This window comes from Prunus mume, linkage group LG3 (assembly GCF_029339155.1).
Source record: "Prunus mume cultivar Tortuosa linkage group LG3, ASM2933915v1, whole genome shotgun sequence".
NCBI lineage: Eukaryota > Viridiplantae > Streptophyta > Magnoliopsida > Rosales > Rosaceae > Prunus > Prunus mume.
The window spans coordinates 22,771,231-22,793,743 of NC_142700.1; the positions used below are offsets into that span (position 1 = coordinate 22,771,231).

Genomic DNA, 22,513 nt, shown 5'->3' on the forward strand with positions numbered 1-22,513 from the left:
TCTCTCACGAGGAGAGTCGGGTGGCTGGAGCCGTGTGCAGTGGCACTTAGCCGTGTGGGAGAGATGAGAGAGGGAGTGGAATTACTTCGTGTTGAATGTGGCTATGTAGTCATAGGGCTCTAGCCATCTAGGGTTTTTCAAAGAATAATTCCTATTTGGAAGGAAGATATTCTTTCCCTTAAATGGAGAAATTGAGTCAATTAGGGATTTTGATTAGGATTAAATCCCTGATTGATGATAATATCCCCAAAATAAGTTAATATCCCAAATTGGTGATATTGTCTTTAATTGGTGATTATTTTTCTAATTAAAGATAATATGGCAGGATCCGTCCCGAATTTCCCGGAACCCGAGGCGAACCTGCGGAGACCCGCATCACACCCACGCGGGTTTACTCCTTAAATCTACGTCTCGTTTACCATAGAGGATTAAGGGCACGAGACTTTCTGCGAAATTTCGTGAGTCTCCTATAAATTGAACATTTCCCCAAAATTTCCACCTGCATAAAACACATTTATAACCCAACCGGCAGCATGCACAATAAAATCTCATGCAATTACATAAATGGCTTCCGGCCTTCAAATGATTCTAGCAAAACTGCCCACAAAGTTTTTAAAATAACTTAATGCATCAAACATGCATATAACAAATTCAAAATCTAATCATGCACCCCTTCACTCACTCAATCTCCAAGACCAATCTCAATTCAACCAAGTTTCGGGACCAACAACAAGGTCCGAACCAATCTCAATAAGACCACCTAAGTGGGGTCTAATCTGTGGCTGCACCTAGTAACTTCAGGCTGCCTCGTGCCCTTCTTGAGGATCAAGCCACACGTAGCTCTTTCATATCTATCCTAGCTCCTAATATCAGATAAAATCATTACAGCCATACAAATTCATACATTCTAGGATTTATCTATCACAACACACCAAACACAATCACAATATCACCCCTCATCGACGGGACGCACCCGGCCTCGTATGGGGCCTGTCAACACGTCGGCTAATCCAAAGGCGCGTGCGACCTCACTGGGGCCTGGCTACATTCTCACCAGCCCTCACACAATCACATCTCCCCTCATACGACGGGCGCACCCGGCCTCGTATGAGTGCATCAACTGCCGGCTAATCCAAAGGCGCGTGCGACCTCCTGGGCTGGTTACATTCTCACCAGGCCCTCACACAATCACATCTCCTCATCGACGGGGCACCCGGCCTCGTGGGAGTGCAATCAACTCGCCGGCTAATCCAAAGGCGCGTGCGACCTCCTGGGGCACGCTACATTCTCACCGCCCTCACACAATCACATCTCCCCTCATACGATGGGGCCTTTTGGCCTCGTGTGGAGTGCAATCAACTGCCGGCTAATCCAAAGGCGGCGTGCGACCTCCTGGGGCTGGCTACATTCTCACGAGCCCTCACACAACCATAATATGGAAGTGCATTGGGGTAGTCGTATAGCACTGTAAGCTAACATTCAATCGCTTTATTTACCTTTAAACATCCACACAATTTAAATATATAAAATATAATTTCTAATCTTATATAAACCTCAACAAATAAAGCATACCATAAACTTTCCAAATTATATCTACTAATTTATATCCTAAACCCACAATATCCATTTAACTCAACAACACTCAAGACCTGTCACTAAGGTCATTCTAACCCTCCTGGGATGGTAGAACAACAAGGAAAGTCTAGCGGTCAACCCAGGGTTAAACTACCCAAACTTGGTCAAACGGGCCCGCGGGGCCCACGACCTCCAAATTCCTATCCGAAAGTTCCTATAGGTTCTACAGGCTCTAGGACACACGTCCTGCAAGTTTGGTCCAGATCGGACGGTCGGATCGCTCACGATCGCACGATCGGCGGTTACTAAAACCCTCACCCTAGGGTTGGCATTTTGAGTGCAGGGACTCCATTTTACCATCCGTCAAATCCTACATGATCACTGGTAATACCTAGATCAACATATTATAATTTCAGGACCATCCGACGGTCCAAACCTAGCGAACCGGAAAATACGCGATATGCGATATCCGTTCGAACTCTAACAGTATCCAAAATGAGATCCGAGCACACCTCGCGCTCGTGACATCGAGAGGATCACAATGGGACAAAAATACCCTCAGCTTCACGGTGCCCACGCGCCGCCACACTCGCCGTAGCATGGGTGTCTAAGCGATATCGCATCGCGGAAAACCTCCAAATCGTGAGCCAAGACTCCTACCCTAGGTAATACACCTAATTTGGAGTCACTTTTGTTCTTGGACATACCCCAAAAACTGACCGGAAGTGGCCGGAATCGCGATCGCAAAACCGGCGAATTTCAATCCGTAGATCGAGCTACTTAGCCTCAAAATTTATGAAATCCTACCCAACCATCAGCTAGAGCTTGGAAAATAGGTGAGAAACCATACCTCACTTGCGGAATCGGTGGCGGACGACGGAGAACGAAGCCGGCGAGTTTGGCAAACCGGCCAAAACCTGCATTTCGATTCTTGGGGCGGCGGTGGCGTCGAGGAAGGGCAGTCTTGGTGGTGGCCAGGTCCTTTACGGTCCGTCCCTTTGCCATGGGCGGTGGCGGAGTTTCAAAGAGAGAGAGAGAAGCTGCCGTCGGGAAAGAGAGAGGCGGGGAGAGAGAGAGTGGCGGGGGCAATTCCGTCTTTTAACCAAAAACCCACTTCAAAATATTTACGATTATGCCACTGAGCTTCATTTGATCATATCTCTCTCGTTACAACTCCGATTCGAGCCCACTACGTGTCTACAGACTCATCTCACCGTGCTCTCAACAGTACAACCGGAATTCCCAAATTCCTTCCGGATAAGAAAATGACTAAAATACCCCTATCCCACGGGTAATTTCTCAATTCCACTTAAATAAATTAAAACATGGAATAAATTTGGGGTCGGGGTGTTACATAATATCCCTATTTTTGGCCTCAATTAATTGACCAAATAAATGGCCCCAATTAATGACCTAGGTGATATTTTTCTTGTCCACGTGATGCCTTGTGATTGGAAGCTAGAATATTTGCTCCCACAAATGCCCCCAGCTCCTACATGGCGCTTGTGAGATATGGAGGAGACGAGAAATATTTATCGGGCTCTCCAACTGTATCTGGGGTACCTTCTGTGAGTTGTGCTCCTGATTGGAGGCGACTTCCCAACTGGAATGGGCTTTTAACTTTTTCTTGCAGTTAGGCTCCCAATGGGAATAGACTTGTGATTCCTTGTTGACCTAGGATGCCCAACCTTTATAAATACAAGTCTTCTCCTCACTCCTCTTCAAATTGCAAACTTATCATCCTCTATTTTCTAGCTTGTGAGAGAGATCTTGAAGCATCATATTACTTGTTGAGGAGAGGAGTCGTCATGCACTCCAAGGTAAGTCGAATATATATTTCTTTTTCTTCTTCTTTTTTCCTCTTAGGAGGACTGGTTGGGTGGCTGGTCGGTTGTCGCCTTGGTAGTGTTGGCTGAAGTACGGTGGCTCTTTGGTGGCCATAAGCGGGACCAACTAGTTGCGTCACAACCTAGTTGGCGAGTTGCAACATGGATCTGGTCATGCCTTGGAGGCCTAAGAGCGTCTTTGGCATGTCTTGGGTTGCACTGCGACTTAAGGCTGGAGTTGGCTACTTGGGCCATGCATCTTTTTATGTTGTAGGCACAGGTTGGAGCGACTTGGTTGGAGTTGTCGACGGCCAAAGCTAGCATGGGTTTGCTTGGTGGCTCATATCGTGGGTCGCCACTCATTTGTTTCATGCGGCTTGGTGCATCTTTGGTTTAGTGTCTTAGTTGCTCCTTGCGGCTTGGCCAATCTTTGGATCCCTTTTTTATATCGAAAGTGTTTTTTTGTCTACTACAAACAAGGGTTTTGACATGCTATCTAAGTTGCAATTTTTTTCCTTTGTTGCAACTATTCATTGATCATGTCTTCCGAGGATGGTAGTTGATTACCAAGTTGTCAAAGTTCTTTAGGAAGGTGTTCACGTTCCTATTGTCGAAGTTCTTTAGGAAGGTGTTCTACACCATTAAGTGTGCCCCTAGCCAATGTACTTTGAACCTCTACCAAACGATCATGTGTTTTGGGAATCTTAGCGTTTTCTTCAAGTTAGATCTAATGGTGCGAGAGTTCTTCTACTGTTTTGAAATGAGGCACTACGAGAAGTATGCCCAGGTTCGTGTACGTAAAGCCAAGTTGTTTGGCATTCTTAGCCAAGGTGATCATGTATGGCATGCCAATGTGTTGAAAGTCAACTGACGGTGGGAAGGAGAGGTAGGCAATGATCCACTTTTTCCCATCACTTACTATGATGGTATGTCATACTACATTTGTTCCACTTCCTTTTTATCTAAATTCTTTGATGTGTGATTAACTGACTTCTAACTAACAGAGAATGATATCTGCAAGAAAGTGGATCTTAGGCGGACATGATGACACGGTTAAGGTTAAATCGGGTTCTAAACCTTGCAAGGTTTCGTGAATGGCGTTGGCTGTTGAGTGAGTATCAAGAGAAAGCTAGTGGTCTACCTCCTGTCAAGGATGTTGAGAGATGGAAGTAGTATAGTCTAGACCCGGATGATCTGCGGGCCGAACATGAGGAGTCCTAGATCGAACCCCACTCAAAGAAGAAGGCTAACGCCAAATCCTCCAAGGATGAAGTTGTAACTGCGGGCAAAAGTGTGTCTCGTATAAGGAAGAAGCCCAAACTTTCTATTGTGATCAAGTCTTCTTTAAAAGAGGTCTCGTTTGTTGGCGACTCAAATGGGAGCTGCTCCTTAAATCATATGCTAGGGTTAAGCATCTCGTCGTGGATAGCAAAGATTGGCAACATCGAAATGTTTGGGACGATACGCTAAATCTCCTCTTGACCAACTTAAAGATTGCTATTTGCCTGCAAAGAAGTCCGTTCTCAAACCGGTTCGCGTGCGAAAAGTAAAGAAGCTGCAGACGTTCCTCCACGAAGTTCGACTTGTCTACACCATTCAAAGGATGAGGATCAATCTGGGAGGACTAGTCCTTCACCTAACCATCACGATCCAACTGTTGAGCCACGAGTAGTCGAAGATAGAGCTGATTTGGCCTCATTGACTCGTTTGGAGGCGCAAATTACAGTGGCTAAGAAGGTTAGAGAGTCATCTACTCGGGTGAAGGGTTCTTCGGAGATGCAAACAACTTATCTCAAGGTTGACAAGTGCAACCTAGCAAAGGATGGATGTGTGTCTGATCTGCTCAAGTGAAACTTCATGTCAAGCTGGTTGATCAAATATATCACTGGTGACACAGGCATATTCTCGAGTCTTTCCCTGGAGAAGCAAAAGGAAGTGGCTATTCATTTGCATAAAAAAGGAGTAGTTTTTGCTTTGTTGAGGTAATTCGAAACTCTTACATTTGTTGCCTATCTTTTTCTCAACTCAGCGAGTTGGAGAAGAAGAATGTTGATATGACTAGCAAGCTCTCGGCTGAGCAGATCCGTCATGAAAAGAGGATGTTGGAACTGAAGAAGAGCATGTTTGTGTTGAAGAGTTCCCTTACCAAAAAGGATAGTGAACTCAACTCTTCTGTTGTTTCCCTGTATAGTCGAAACGAGTCCTACCTCCGTCTTAAGTAAAAGAATGCTGACATCTCTCATAGTTATGACAAACTTCTGGCCAAGTTTGACACCTATCATGAGGTTGCTAAAGGATCAAAGTCTGAGGCTGTCATCAACGCATACAAGTTGGCCTACTTAGACTGCAAGAGTGGGGCTGTTCCTTATCATCCCATTGAAGATGAAGATGTTGAGATGTTCTGCCCTACGACATGGAGGCAGCAGAAGAGCATGTGGCTAACGAGGCTGCAGCTAAGGAGGAAGATGCAAAGAGGGTGCGGTGATGAGGTGGTGGCAAACTTGACAGCGTAGGAAGGCTGGGGTTCTTTGGCGGATGGTTGCATCTAATGAGTAGGTAACGGTGCTAGGCGAAGCCATTGAGGGTGTAGTTGATCAAGCGGAAGTTGAGGAGATTGTTGACCAATAGATGGAAACTCCTTTATTTTTTCAAACTTTGTAATCTTCTTTTCTGTTTATAATAATTGGTCTAGTTTGACCATCTTTCTTTTGTTGAACTTTGGCCAGTTGGTCACTTTGCTATAGAAATTTTAATTATTTAAACCAAAATTTTGTTGAGTCTTGTGAACTGCTTGAGTGACCTACTCGTTCCTTGATTGTGCATCTCCCTTAGGATGCTTGAATGTTTACCCACCACTTACGGAAAATGGTGCTCTGCTTCTTCTCCCTTAGGATGCTTTGGTAACTGCCTACGTCTTCCTTAAGACGTTTTGACAGATGTCCTATGTCTCCATTAGCACATTTTGGACAATTACCTACTTCTCCCTTAGGATTGCTTATGTCTCCCTTAGGACGTTTCGACAGATGTCCTACGTCTCTCTTAGGACATTTTATATAGTTACCCACATCTCCCTTAAGACGTTTTGGCAGATTGTGTCACGACCCGATTCGAAAATAAAGAATATTCTAGAATCTGGGTGCGTGAATTGAAAGAAATAAATAAAAAAACTGAAAAATTGGTTAAAATACATTACCATTATATATATGAATTTTTATTTATTTATAATAATCTTATAAGTATACAAGATATAAATAAAAGTTTATCACTCTAAACTAATCCAACTTCTTTGGTTTCGGCTTTATCTTGCTCACTAATTGATCTGAAAAACAAAATAGGTGAGGGATGAACAAACCACCGCTCAGTGAGTAGATTATGCAATATGCCAGTCAAACAATGTCATTTTACACACTCTAGAAAAATATAATAAAAAGATACACAATCCAAATCATATCACATCATTACTTCATATCTTGGTTATCCTTCACAAATTGTACCCAGTACGTGACCCCTATCTGCCTCACTGCCCTATGTCCCCGTATGATACATTTATCATTCGGATACCCCGTCACTGAAGTTCTCATGTTCCATGAATAATACATACTTTAAAAAACTCCAAATAATATATATTGTGTGAAATATTACACAAATTAGACATGCTTAACTTGAAAATAGAGAGAGATTTGTAAATAGAATAAACCCATGATTTTCACATTAATCACAAACTAAGAACTTTTAGAACATATTACATAACCCACTCACCATGATAAGTATGAAATATTGCAAGACAAACACACACTATCTTCATCTTGTTTCTTTTTCTTCCTTATCTCTCTCTCTCTCTCTCTCTCTCTCTCTCTAACACTACTTCATGGTAGGAATCTATCTTAAAGGACTTGGAATGAATAATTGAAGTAAGGAAGCCTGATACTTAGATGAGAGGTTATGGATGCACCCAAATAATATTTATATATACAATATTTTAAATCACCAAAAGATAAGATAGAAAAGTAAGGGAATAATGTGACTCATCCCCTTTGGCCAATGATATCACAACACCACCACCAAAAGATAAGGTAGAATGGTAAGGAATAATGTGAGTCATCCACCTTTGGCCAATGATATCACAACATCACTTGTTACTAGCAGGTAAGGTGGCATGGCAATGATGATTTGATTAAAACCAATTCTAAGTCTCTACACATGGATAACAAGAATGGTGTTATCTTTCAACTAAAGGGATAATCTCATACTAGGCTTAAAATTTAATAACATATAAGTCTTCACAATAACTATTTAAATAAGAAAAATTCATATTAGTAAATAATTAATATGTATTATGAATAATTATTTAATATATATATTTTACAGGTTCTCACAGATTGCCTATGTCTCCCATAGGACTTTTGGACAGTTGCCTACATCTATGTTAGGACGTTTTGGTAAATTGCATATGTCTCCCTTAGGACGTTTTGGCGGGTTGTCTTGCATCTCCCTTAGGACGTTTTGGACGGTTGTCTATGTCTCCCTTAGGAAGTTTTGACACATTGCATACGTCTCCCTTAGGGTGTTTTGGAGGGTTGTCCAACATATCCCTTACAACGTTTTGGACATCTTCCTGCATCTCCCTTAGGATGCTTTGGATATTCTCTCAAACACTTGGTTGAATGAAAACTTGAACTTGCATTTGATGTTTGTGTGATTACATTGCTTTATTGAATGGAAATAAATAGATGAAATTACATTGGATGTCATTCTTCTTCAACTGCAGTAGAGAGGGTTTGTTCACCTGCTAGTGGTCCATAGAGGTGAACAGGAGCTCTATGGGTAATACCTTCAGAGGTGATGGGCATTCCACTGTCTTGAAATTTCCTTGCCTTCCAGGTATCTAGCATATAGCTTATTCTGCCCCTAGTTTAGCTGATCACATAAAAACCATCCCAACTGGATTTCATCTTCTTTGATCCATGCCTTTGTGCTATAATGAAGGCTTTTCTGCACACAAGGTCTCCAGGTTGGAATTGTCTAACTTTGGCTCTTTTGTTGTAGTAGGACATCAACTGCTACTAATAAGCTATAACTCGAACAATTGCCTTTTCTCTTTCTTCATCGAGCAAGTCGAGGTTGACCTTTATTTGTTCAAAATTCTGATTCAGGCTGCCCACCTCAATGCTCATGGATGGAATAATGATATGAGGTAGAATGATTGCTTCAGTTTCCGTAAGCGAGGGAAAATGAGGTTTCACCAATTGATCTTCTTTTGGCGGCCCAATAAGCCCACAAGACTCTAGGCAATTCATTGACCGATTTTCCTTCGGTGCATTCAAGTCTCTTCTTTAGGCAATCCAGCACGATCTTGTTAGATGCATCTGCTTGGCCATTGCCTTGTAGATATCTAGGAGTTGACAGGTGTTACTTGATGCCATACTTTGCGAAGAACGCAGTGATTTGATGGGCAATAAACTACAACCCGTTGTGAATGACCAACGATTGTGGGCAGCCAAACCAGCAGATAATATTTTTCTAGAAAAATCGCTCGACGTTGGCTTCTTTATTAGAGGATAGACCTTCGGCCTCGATCCATTTAGTAAAGTAATATGTGGCGACAATCATCATGTTTTTCTTGGCAGGTACCGACAACATGGGTCCCACTAAGTCAATGGCCTATTACATGAATGGCCACTAGTTGTTCCGTGGATGGTACATTTCGGCAGGCAAGCTAGGAACTGGCTTGTATCGATCGCATCTTTTGACATACTTCGTGGAGTCATGTCTCATAGTAGGCTAGACGTAGTTTATGCTTAGAGCTTTTTAAGCGAGTGATCTACCCCCAAAATGGTTGCCACACTCGCCTTCATGGATTTTGCATAGCACTTTGAGAGTTTGCAGGTACTTGATACAGGTTGGTAGTTGAATACGGTTTAACTTTATAAACATGGAATTGGTTTTGCAATGGTGAATTCGAAATTCCTGGTCTCATCCCTATTCTTTCTACATCAATTTCTCCTTCACTGCTACATTTTTCTTACACTTTAAGTTATTTTTCATTTACAACACAAACTACTCTCAATTTGTCACTTTCACTTTTAGTTAGGGTTCTTTCAAAACTAGTAATTTATAGAGGTCCAATCGGTCCCTGTGGTTCGACACCCTTACTTGTACCATTATACTAACCATATATTGGCACTCGGAAGGAACACAACAGTGATGGGTCAGCTTGCTTAGCAGACTTCTTTGCGGCGATTCAATCGTCGTCCTAGAGCACATAGCGTTCTGCGGTCGTGAAGACCTTTGCTAGAGTCTGGCTGGGAGTGATAGTCAGCTCTCGATATAGGTCGTGCTCAGCTAGTAGACCTTTCTTGAAGATAGAGGACGTTATTCCGTCATCGTATCCAACAATGTTTGCCTTTTCTACTTGAATATCTTAATATAGTCTCGGAGGGACTCATCATGCTTCTTATGCAAGTTAAACAGGTGATTAGGGTTCTTCTTAATCTTCTAATAAGAAGTGTACTTCTTGGTGAAGATGAAAGCTAGCTCCTTGAAGCTGCTGATAGACTCGAATGACAGAGTATGGAACTAATCCTAGTCATTGCAAACACCTTGTACATCAGCACGTCTTTGGCCTTATAAAGAATCATGACGCTTTTAAAGTGCTTTAGATGGCTCTTGGGATCAGGATCCCCTTTGAAATGTGTGAAAGAAGGTGTTGATAATCGCTTCGGTGGAGTTTCTTACTCGATTTTGGTGGTGAATGATAAAGATTTCACTTGCTCCACCTCCTTGCGTAGGTAATCTTCGAAATCTCATCTGATATTTAAGTCTCGAAGTCGGTCATTCATGAGCTGCTCGACATCTTCTGCACGCATGGCTTGTAGTTCACATTGGTGTCCTCTATGATTCAGGCGTCATTGGTTTACATCCTCGTTGTCTCTACGACATAGATCTCCTCGACTGTCTTGCTTGGGCAGCATATTGGTGGACTGAGCATGAGAGGGAACCTACGTAGCTTGTCGTTGTGAGCTGGTTTTTTGGGACCAAGCATGTGAGAGTCTTTCTTCTCATATTTCATGGGAATGATTGTGAGGCTGATCTCCTTGGGGCCTAGCCTTGCATGAACGCTTCTCTGTGGGCCTAGGTGGGCGTAAACATCGGATCATGAGCCCAACCTCTCACGCACATTGACTCTCGGACTTAATATCGATCGAAGACTCGATCTACTTCTGGCAAGGCTCAAGATGCTTGTGACATGCCGACGTGGCACTCTCTTATCCTTCTCTTTGTCTGCTTGGTCTTACTCGACTTTCATGGGACTTTTCGAACGGCATGTGGGTACGTTCGTCCATCATTCTCTCTTCGCCTTGCGGTCCAAGGCTAAGGTCTTAGACCAAGTCAATCTGGTTGAGAAGCTGTCCAACCAAGTTGTTTTAGTTGTCCACTCTTTGAGCAAGCTGGTCAACTCTAAGACTAAGGTCTGCTTGACTTCATGGATTGGGATGAGAGAATTGTGTGGAGCCCAATTACACATTGGCTAGGATTTCGTTGAAGGTATACACGGGAGCGTACTTCGAGCGCAAAGGAAAATAATGAAATGGATGTACTTGTTCCAAGATCAAGCCGTAGGTGGCAGTGGCACCTAAATGGTTGAGGACAACAGTTGTGCCATGTGCCGCAGTGTCATCTTGGTGGAATGCGTCAAATTCGGCAACGAAGGCTTGCGGCGGCAAGGTCCTTCGAAGCACGGGGCTGTGTAGCTACGAGGTGGATTGATCGTAGTCCGTGAGAGAGGTGGCTGTTGGAGCGACGCGTTGCAAGGCAATGCTGGCCGTGTGGCCGTGATGTGGTGTGGTGGTTGGTGCTAGAATGACGCTCTTGGCAACATGTTCGAGAAGGAGGATAGTGGCTAGAATGGTGGCGGGAGCCACAGTGCCACTAAGGTATTGGGCCGTGGCCTTGGCGGCAGAAAGCAACGGCTATCGCAATGCCGTGGCGTCATGAAGGCTTGGATCCGTCACGGATTGGATCGTCGCGACGGTCTTGCTTCTCGTGCGCTTGCTTCCAACCATGGTTGTTTGAATCGGTTGAGCAATTGAAAAGGAGGAAACATATTCCTTTTATTCAAGAGTACGCGTTGAGTATAACTAGCACTCTCAATGAAAGCACCAAAATATTTGTGTAAATTTCTCATAGGAGAATATTTGCATGTAGATCCCTCACTCTTTGAGATTTCTTCTCTCTCTTCCTTGGTTCATGCGAAACAAATAGGAGTAAAAGACCACACCCGAGGGGTGTTGGCCAAAGGCCCTCCGATGCCTAAGTTTGTTTAATTGGTTCTTTGAGAAAAGATGCGGCAATAGCTAAAAAGGATGAAGTTTTCTCTCGCAAGGAGAGCCGGGTGGCCGGAGCCTTGTGTGGTGGCACTTAGGCATGTGGGAGAGATGAGAGAGGGAGTGGCATGCGGCTAAGGGGTGGCCAACGACTAAAGCGAGATATAGGGGTTTTCCGTAGGGTTTTTCATAGTGTTTTGAAATTAATTCATATGTTGAATGTGGCTATGTATTTATAGGGCTCTAGTCATCTAGAGTTTTTCAAAGAATAATTCTTATTTGGAAGGAAGATATTCTTTCTCTTAAATTGAGAGATTGAATCAATTAGGGATTTTGATTAGGATTAAATCCCTAATTGATGATAATATCCCAAATTGGTAATATTATCTTTAATTGGTGATTATATTCCCAAATAAAGATAATATCTCTATTTTTTGCCTCAATTAGTTTGCCAAATAAATGGGCCTAATTAAGAGCACTTCCACCAATTTGCCATGACAAAGGGCAACGGGAGGCAAGGACTATTACTATTTACATAAATAGTGGCAGTCCTTGTAAAAGGCTTGTGGTGTTTCCACCCATTGCCATGACAACTACTATTCACATGAGATATGAAGAGAGGAATTTGTATAGAGTTTTGGTGTAGGAAGTGAAAAATATCACTAAGTATTTATTTTTTTAAAAATCATGAAATTTTTAGTTTTTTTTTTAAAAAAAATTTTGTTGCTTGACGTCATCTCGATGTCGGCCAAAGGCTAAATAAGTCTGGTTTTGCCTGAGGGCCTTTTCTGCCCTAACCGATGGAACTACTCTAATGACTTAGGTGATATTCTTCTTGTCCACGTGGCATCTTGTGATTGGAAGCCAAAATATTGGCTCCTACAGATAACCACCTCTGAAACTTCTTTGGGACTGGAAACACTAGAAAGTGAAAGAGCATTACCACTCAAATTTCAACTTGACATTTCAGAGAAAATCATAGTATCTCCAGCATCTCTCATTATCCCACAACACCAGAGGATAGTAGATACCACCACATTCATAAACTCCACCTTCACATAAAAGAGATCTAAGAAAAACAACCACCATGTTTACACCATAATCAACCGAGCATATCCAGCCTCAAAACAACTAGCACCAAGGCAGACACGTGTCACCACCACAGTGACTTGTGCAAAGTCCCACATCGGAAATCTACACAAACCTCTCACTTTCACCTCCCTATAAATAGGGAATAGTATCCATGTGAAAAGGAGACTTCTTCTCTCCACTTAGAGGAGGATCCGGGTCTCAAAGCTAGACCCTAGGGCCGGGGACTCTCTTATAGATCCCTGGGCTGGGCATCTCACTTGCCATCTTTATATTCGGGTCCGACCCCATGTACAAATGTAATCATACACTATTATAATGAGAACATACTTCTCCGTGGACGTAGCCCATTCATTAAGGGTGAACCACGTATATCTTGTCTTCTTTACATTTATCGCTTGCCCAAGTCTTTATACACATGCTTAAGGTCCTCACCTTCATTCATCATCCATCACACTTCATCACTAAGTTGGACTCATTCTTGGCCTAACCAATTTGAGCATCAACACACCAAACTCATAAATTTCAAAAATACAGACAACAGGAGGGCAAAGGCCGAGATCTACTAAGATCAAGCCAAAATCATCCCAGAAGGCTGAGAAGCAGCCCCTAAAACCGTAGAGTGAAAGAAGAGGAAAGTGCCCATGTCGGGAGAGTGCCGTTTATTATGGGGAGAGTGCCCAATTTATTAGCGAAAGAGATGATTCCAAGAAACCCCCTGGAATCAAAGAAGTTTGCAGTGAATTTAGAGGTGTTCTAGTTGGAAGAAGAGGAAGAAGAGGATTCTAGAAAGAAGGGGAAAGAAGACCTAGTAAGAATGAGTGCTTGATAATAAAATGCACTTTTAAGTACCAATTTGTTATTTATTAGAGAGTACCAAATTATCATATGAGTATGACATTATAAACACCAATAGCTCCGCATCAATGAAATTGTTTTCATTTCATTTTATAATTTTTTATCATCTACATAATATTTTTGGAGGAAGCACAAAAGAATGGAACCTTTTTAGGAAATAATTAAGGTCATTCCATTCTTTTGGCAGGGAAATCATCAGCACAAACGCCTCATTTTGAAGTATAATTATTTTTTTCTTAATTTTGAACAATTCATTGACTGAAGTTACATATTTTGTCTAAGATTATTCATCAACAGTTGACAGCCCACCCTCAATAAATAGTTGAAAATTCAAAGCTTCATTTTGCTGTCCTGGAGTGGCGGTTCTATTAAGAGCTATTCGGTGGAGGTGAGCCCAAGGCTGGGGAAAAACAAAAAAATGGCGTTCTAGAGGAGAGCCCAAGTCCGTCTTTGAGTGGGTCCCACAGTCGGGCTAGCCGAAGGCGATTCAACAGAGGTTAAGCTCGCGTGTTGGTGACGTCATGGCGACTTCATTGCGCGTGTGGTGGCGTCGACCTGCGCAAGGTCCAACGGGTAAAAGCCACGTGTCACACCCCAGCGCTCCGATCTGCTTCTCAATTCAATCCAACAGTGACATTTTTTTGGCAATAAAATTATGAAAATCTTATCTGAAATTTGAAATTCATCCGAAATTTGAACCCAAATTTATCTGAATTTTGAATTTTGAAATTCATCTGAAATTTTAACCCAAAAATTTATTTGAATTTTGATTTGAAATTCATCCGAAATTTGAACCCAAAAATCTTATCCGGAAATTTTATCGGATTATGAATAGTCTTGACACGTAGAAACCAGGAAATCTTATCCAAAAATATTATCCAAATTAATTATTGAGGTAAAAAAATTTGTGAAAAAAACAAAAAAAATGAATAGTAATTGCCCTTAGCCATGGCAATGGGTGGAAACACAAAATACTATTTGCAAGGGCAGCCACTATTATAGTGGCTGCCCTAGCTCCCCCCCTGCCATGGCTAAGGGCAAATGAGTGGAGTTGCTCTAAAGGTTTAGTAGGTGCCAATTTTTATTAGGGGCAAGTTGTTTGATGCTAAGACTGGTCCGGGGGTAGAGGAACTAGGTAGAATGTGTTGTGTTACTAGTTTGTGCCATTGATATGAGCAACTAGATAGAATGTGTTGTGTTACTAGTTTGTCACATCGATATGTTTATATGATTGTATTTTTTTCTTCTTACATTTAAGAGTCGACTTTTCTTAACCGCAAAAAAGAAAATTCCTGAATTTGCCATGATTTGATTTGTATGTGAGTGAGGAAACCAATGCCAATAGCAATTCCATTCTTTTCAGCCCTCTTTTCCGGTGTCCCACATGAAAGCTATGGTTGGCCCCCTTTTTCGTCCAAAAAAAAAAAAGTTGCTCCCCTTTCATTTTTTTGGGCCATAGATGAGAACAATTTACAAAGCAGACCCTCTACTCACACTAAAAACAAGACAATACTCATTCTGAGGAATGCTCAAATAATCCATAATCCTAGCTTTTATATCATGTTCAAATAACCCATAATCTTAAAACAAAACAGCAAACAAAAAAAACCCCATAATCTTAGAGAAAGCTGCAGGAATGTTTAAATAACCCAAGTCTAATTAAGCTTTCCATTCTGACAAAAAAAAAACACCCATAATCTTAGAGAAAGCTGCAGGATTTAAGGTATATTATTTTTAAGTTGATAATCTTCACCATTAAGAATTCATTTCAAGCACAATCTAGTACGTGACTTGACTTATAAGTGAAATCTTTGTCTAGAAGTTGTGGTGCTTTGATGCTCTTTTGTGATTGTTTTGTATCTTATTTAATAACTACTAAATATTAGTGAAGAAAAAAAAAATCCAAGGTAATTAGATGATGATCAGGGGTGTCTTGGAGAAATAGCAATTGGCATGAAAACCAAATACAAAAGACAAGAGTATCAGCATGACAACAAAATTATGCACAAAATTCTCACAAAAAGCCACATATAGAATAACCCTTGAAAGACACATTTTTGACCCTAGAAGTGAATTGAGTGTGTTGAAAGGGAGATTATTTAGGTTTTTAAAATTGTTGAAGATTCCAGGCAAAAAATAAAAATAAAAAAAAGAATCTTGGAAGATTAGTTTGGAAGATGAGAAATAATGCTTGATATAAATGAATGACTGATTCAGTGAGGCTCTCCCTCAATTCAGGAGTGAGAAGCTCAACACTCAATCTACCCTCCTAAAACTAACCATCCTATTGATCAGAAGCAGCTGCTGCCTCTCTCTTTACGTTTCTCACTCTGAAATCTCAAATATATCTCTCATTCTCAACCTCTCATGGAAATCCCAGATGATTTCTCCTCCTATGTGAGTGCCCCAAATAGCCCTGCTCGATGCAGCCCTGGAAATAATTTGTTCTATAGTGTCCCGGGAAGTCCTAGGAAAAGAACAATATCAAACACTCCATATGATGCATGTTACAGTGATCATGAGTACATGACACCACCAATGACACCCTATCAAGATGCCAATTCCGATCTCGATGACTTTGAATTCGAAACCAGTCGCAGTTTCAATCTTGACGAGTTTGATAACGTGAAAAGTCAGCAGAAGGCTTCGTTGGACCGGAAACAGCAAGAACAAAGGCAACAAAGGCAGTGCAGGGACTCCCTTCCGATGACCATGTCATTTGCTGATGAGCTTTTCTGTGATGGAAAAGTGATGCCACTTGCACCTCCGGCACTCAAACTTCCACCACGTCTTCATCAGAAAAGGAGTGGCAGCCAGAGCCCCATGCCATCTTCCCCAAGGTCTCCCAGTTTTGTTCTGAATTTGCCATTTTCGTACAGGAGGTTGTGGAATGATGATTTTGATCCATTCACGGTGGCATTGGAGCGTGTCAGGGAGGAGAAAAAGAGAGGGAAAGAAAAGACACACGATCATAACATGGTGGGCTTGAATGACCAACAGAACAAGGAAACTGGCCAGCTAACACCAATTCACTCACCTTCTGCAAACTCTGCGGGTCAGCTGGAACCAAGGAAACAAGTTGGGCAAAGTCAAAAAAGGCTGGCTCTTCCCAAAGGACTAGAATTTGCAAGACAAGTTAGACTTATCCAAAATGGTTATAATGAGAGATTTTGTGACCTCAATATGGCAAGACCTCTCTGCAGAGAAGAAGAGACACCTAAGAATAAGATTGTTCAAGGAAGTGGAGATCAAAGGAACATAAGTGCTCCTTGTACAAAGGAAACCAAGGGGCAGAAAATCAAAGGGCTTTCACTGAGTGCTTCTTTCAGGAAAGTAGATGATGACAAGAAGAAGCCAAGAGATCAAAGTTCAGCAATATTGAGCAGAAAGCCAACATTTCTAAGGAGACTAATCTCTAAGTCTGGGGGATCAGCCCACTGCAGTGGGGAGAAAAGGGTATCTGATCAACTCACCAAGATGACATTTGTACATTTCAGGCCAAGGCTCTTACTTTGCATGGGTTATAAGGCAAGGTATGCTAAGTGAACCAGACATTGCCATATCTATCAAAGTTGTGCTAAATTTAGCTTCTAAATAGATTGTAGAACTGCCAAAAGGGATGAAAAAATTATTATTGTGGTTTATATATTGTTTGCTTGTGATTGTTTTACGGGAATTAATATCTCAATTAATTTGTGCAAACTTTTTTTTTTTATATAAATAATTTTTTTAACCTCCTGTCTTTATTTAAGCAGCTACTTGTGTTAGGTTAGTTTTCATGCGCTCCCAAACATGAAGTAGACTGCAGAACTATCTTAATGATCCTATTGTTGAACACATTAAATTAACAGTTAAATGCAAATCAAAAGGGATAATGTTTTCCAAGGGAACTATAGTAAAATTATGAGGTGAGTTTCACTATGGCTTTCCAAATAATCATTAGGTTTATCTCCACAATCAAGACCTGCATTATTTTTTTCCCCTACTAATCGTGTACCTTAGAACTTCAAATTGATTTACTGAAAGCGTTATTCACTCATTAATAATTGGTAATTTTTTGGTTTTTGTTACGGTACATATCCTAAACAAGGAAAAACTAGACCAGAACTAAAGGAGGCCTATAAAATAAGCAAAATGAGGTGTATAGACAGAAGAACCAAATCATCTATTAGCAACTGCTCGCAGCATGAGGGAGTGCTACCCAAAATCGGGTAGCCAATCTGTTAAGTTCCCTATAAACCTGGTTCAAGTCACAACCAACTCCTGCATCGTATATAAATATATCGGTCAACATAAAGACATGGCCTAACCAAGAGATGATTTAAGGCTGATTCTAGCAAGGCCGAAATCTGATTCAAGCAAAATAAAGAATGAGTTGACAGTGCAGCCAAATGAGTACGGTGGCCTCACCAACCAATTCCAGCCACAAGCATTAGGGTGATTTCTTTGAACCCAGAAGTGACAACTTCGACCACAACCCTTAAAGACAATCCAGAAGCAACATGATTGCAAGGCCATGACGTTGAACCGCCTTTGGTCTAAACACAGAGTATACATCCAGATTTGAATTCAAATTTAGCATTGGAAGGAAAACATGCAATCTAGAAGATTAGCCGGAAGTGAACATGGAAAATCTCAATATAGAAGTAAGCATGAATTAGGCCTCACAACGGGGATTTAAGGGATTGAGATGGTTTTGGGTAACAATTTTGCTAATGATGTAATCAAGGAGAACCAATGCCAATTGCAAGGATCATCAGGTCCAATCCCTAAGATTGCAGGATTCAAGTGGTATCAGAAAAAAAAACAAAATTTCAAGCCAAATTATCCTAGGAGTAGCTCCACTTTCCTTAGTTTAAGTTCTAGTATAAGCCTTCACATTGAGCTGTATTTCCTTTCAAAGTGTTCAATTCCATCAATTTAATTTTCAGTAAGTAGTGTGTTTATTTTAATTTAGTTCATGTTTATGTTAACAGCATGTTTATCTAATTAATATCATTTTCTTTGGTTCTTTTGACATTGAAGTAGTTGAGATAAGTAGTGAAACTCTAGAATTTCATTATCATATTCGACTGATGACAATCTTTTATTTCAACCTCCGATTACACTTCTGCACACATGGAATCTGTAGACTGTAACGGTTCCAAACTTTAGTACACATGACAAGTTTAACCTCAGCAAGTTCATGAATTCCATAACATTGGACTTGGACAAAAATAAATCTTCCTAATCTTAATGAGTAACCAGATAGGATTTTTCTAGAATGCACACAACTAACAAATGACATCCCATGTCTTGAAAAATATTTCTCATTTCAAAACATTTCTTCCCATACCTGTGGAGACTAAATAAATTTCCTTGTAGAGAAAAGCTATAGCAAGTCATTGCGTTGTCTTGCCGAATTCCGTATATTTCCTCAAGATAACTTTCCATTTAAAAATTTGGACCTAGCTATTTGAACTCAGTCTAAAGAGCTCCAATGAAACAATTGCTTTGCCTGTTATTCATTCATCTTCCAGACCAATTACATTGTAGCAGTTACTTTCTCTTCCTCTCTCTTCATGGAAAAACCAGTTTATGTTTCAATTCCCCTCGGTTTGCACTTCGAAATTAACGACAATGAGATTCCTCTACAAAACTCTGGGGAAAGAAACTATGTTTTCAACAACGAACAATTTGCTACTACAGTGACTACTTCTCGATCTTCATGCTCCAGTGACAATTCACCCTCTCAAAATCAACTTACGCTAGGCATGAGCCAAGTTAGTCTGAGTAAATTTGTTGCCGCGTACAGAAGAGATAAATTTATTGCAGACCTGTCGCAAACTGTTCGCTTTCAAAGTAACGAGAATAGCCTTCTTTGGTTTAGGCAGCCGTCTTTCTCTTCAGGTAATTTCAATTGAATCACCCATTTTGAGGGAATTTACTTTTCAACTTATATACCAATCAGTGACTCTTTTTTTATGATTGAACAAAAACCTCTGCAAAACCAAATGAACTTTTTTTATGAAAGCAAGGTCCACCAGAATATGTTTAACAAAGATCAATGGCTTTGTTCCTTAGCAGCTTTTGAGGTTTCTTATAACCTTTGTTATGATACCTCATCTCATAATCACCTCAAAGATCCTACAAGGCTCAGTACGATTGAACTTACAGGAAATAATGATTTTCCTCACACACCTGTAAGTCTCACACCTGTAAGTCTATCTTTTCCTGGAAGGAACTTCTCCTATTTCTCTTGGAATGAACCTGATCTTTATGTGGAGAGAACCAATTTGTCTGAGTTAGGAAGCTACCAACCTAGCAATCCTATTGTCAATTCCTTAGCTGCTCAGCTGCAGAACAATGTGGGTTCGGATCCAAGCCTAACCAATGGTGTAAGTACAAGAAGGCCTTTACATAGGAGCAAACATACTCCCTACAAATGTCCTAAGTGCCCCTGTGAATTTGCATTCTCTGAAAACCTGGATGCTCATATGACAGATCACTGTAGGATAGAAGCTCAAACTAATTTGATGATAAGTTCAGACTCTGCATCTAGATGGAAGAACTCTGACAGCCCCATGGTTCATTCACAATTCACCTGGAATCTAAAAGATCTAGCAGGGACAGAAGCATCATGTTCAAATTCTGATGGAGAGACTTCCAACGAGGACGAAAAAGAAGAAAGGGCTTGTGCGAAAGCATTCCTGCTTGCAAATAATGCTGAAAATGAAGGGCAGCCCACAGCTAATTTGGATACAGAGGATGCTGTTTCATCTATTATCAAGAGCATCAAGGAAGTAGCCATTTGACTTAGTAGTGATCTGTCCAAGTGTCTGGAGAAATACCTGCCATCTTCAATGTTTTAGTTTGGAAGTCTTTAGTGCCTAATAATTAAAAACCCTTTGTATGATGCTAGTGTGTCTTTTAGTTTTCCCTGAAGTTTGATGTAGTGGATTGTTTCTTTCTATAATGTTTTGAACTTTTTAGCCTCATCCTGAGTTCATAGCAAACCATGGAGAACTTAATTTTACATGAATTAAGCATAGGACCCCATACACCCTCATCCTTTCTTAATTCCTGTTTCCCTCACAATTTTCATGGCTTTCTCAGACATTTCATCAAACACCTGTCCTGCTACTAACGCAACAATAAGGCTAACTTGTGATGAATTCTACATATTGAGATACCAGTAACAACATAAAACCCCTACAACCATGAATCAAGTAATAAGATATATACCTCAGTGAAGAAGGCCATGTCTCTGTTTTTGCGTAGAAGACTGAAGAGAAGACCATCAACAAATGAAAGAAAGCAACAGACCTTTTTAGCGTCAATGAAGAATACAATGATTTATATTGCATTTATATGCAATATATATGGACCAATCGAGCTATCTTAGTAGAATGAATGAGTGAAAAAGGTTGGTATCAGATTTGATCACTCAGCAAAACCTTTTATGCTCTTCTCTCTATTCGAAATCATGATGTTACCTTTGTTAGCAGTATGCATATGTGGTTCCTGGACAAACCACAATTAAAGAAAGAAGAAAAATTAGGTATTAAACATAACTATCCTTACTAAGTAGTATTTGAGACATAAAGTATTTCTGTTTGGGTTTTAATACCTAAATATCGAATTTTGTTTTGAATTAGCCAAAGAGGAGGCCCAGATTCGTTAGCCTTAAAATAATCATGAAAAGATAATAATCTTCTTTTTTAAAAACCTAGCCCAACTTTAAAATTTGCAAAGTAAATGACTTTTTTACCCTATAGGTTTAAAGTATACGCGATTTGAAATTTGGCTATCAATTGGAGCTCTGATCTTTTGACATGTTTTCGTTTGATTTTCTCTTTGATTTGATTTTTATGTTTTCTTCATAATTTTGCTTTTGCATGTAGAATCAAGGTCAATTTTGGCATGCGATCTGATATGTGGGATTCTGAGCTCTATTGCGATCTTATTCCTCTTATTTCGAGCTCAATTTGTTCGTTCTTACGTGATTTTGACGTGATTTTGTGGAGCGATCTTCTTCGCATTGTGCAGTTTCATCTTCTAACTTGAAATTGTAATTTTTTTGCTGTTAAGGTATGTATCCGTGTCTGTGTCCATGTTCGCGCAACATAGACTGGAACAAAGAAGTAACACTAGAATCTCATATGCAAGCCTTTCACTTTTTCCAACAGAGTAGATCTCAGGCTTTCACAGCTAGCATCCGCAATTTCCTGGTAATGTATGGATTTAGCAGCACTAAAAGGGATATAATTGTGGGAGAAGAACACATACATAATTTTTTTTTTTTTGTCAGCAACATCCTACTGCTGCTTTTGCTTTTGAACATTACAAGATAGAGTATTGAATTGTTAAAAGAAGCAGTAATTTACAACATCTTCCAACACTTTCTTATCCTTGCATGGTACCTGACCTGACCTAAGCATGCTAAATGAATCATAGTGTGCATTTCTTACCTAAGGTTTCATTAACCATACAACCCTATACCTCCTCCTTCCCATAATCTAGTTTAAGTGAAACTCTATTCCTCAAAATATCTTCATAGAAGCAAATGCACTAATTCACACAGTACTTGATGTAGAAAATGCTTCTTCACAACTTGTTCGTTTGTTTATTTGTTTGTTTTTTCTGTATAAGCAAATAAAAGACACATTTTCATGGGAAATGTCCCATCCCATGCACCTATACGAATGAAGTCAGGTAATACAATACAAATTACAATGTCAGTTATACATGCACAATTTATTAGACATCCTTCTTTGTGTCACTAAATACTTGGAGAACTAGCTATAATATCTCATCAGTTATGAACTTATAATTATCCATCCCAATAAATAAACTCTGCAA

General features: G+C 40.5%; 1 protein-coding gene and 1 long non-coding RNA gene across 2 annotated transcripts; one reads left to right on the plus strand and one right to left on the minus strand.

The window, feature by feature from the left end:
- The first annotated feature begins 15,817 nt into the window (after positions 1 to 15,817).
- On the plus strand, positions 15,818 to 17,316 carry LOC148919122 (uncharacterized). Its single transcript, XM_089049352.1, has one exon. It carries the CDS (start codon positions 16,040 to 16,042, stop codon positions 17,216 to 17,218), a length of 1,179 nt encoding a protein of 392 aa, XP_088905478.1. The 5' UTR covers positions 15,818 to 16,039; the 3' UTR covers positions 17,219 to 17,316.
- A 1,410-nt stretch (positions 17,317 to 18,726) lies between these two features.
- On the minus strand, positions 18,727 to 21,225 carry LOC148919123 (uncharacterized). The gene is made up of 2 exons (XR_016125636.1): positions 20,897 to 21,225; positions 18,727 to 20,502 (listed from the first exon to the last, which is right to left on the minus strand). It is a non-coding gene; the product is annotated as an uncharacterized LOC148919123 (long non-coding RNA).
- Positions 21,226 to 22,513: the final 1,288 nt, after the last annotated feature.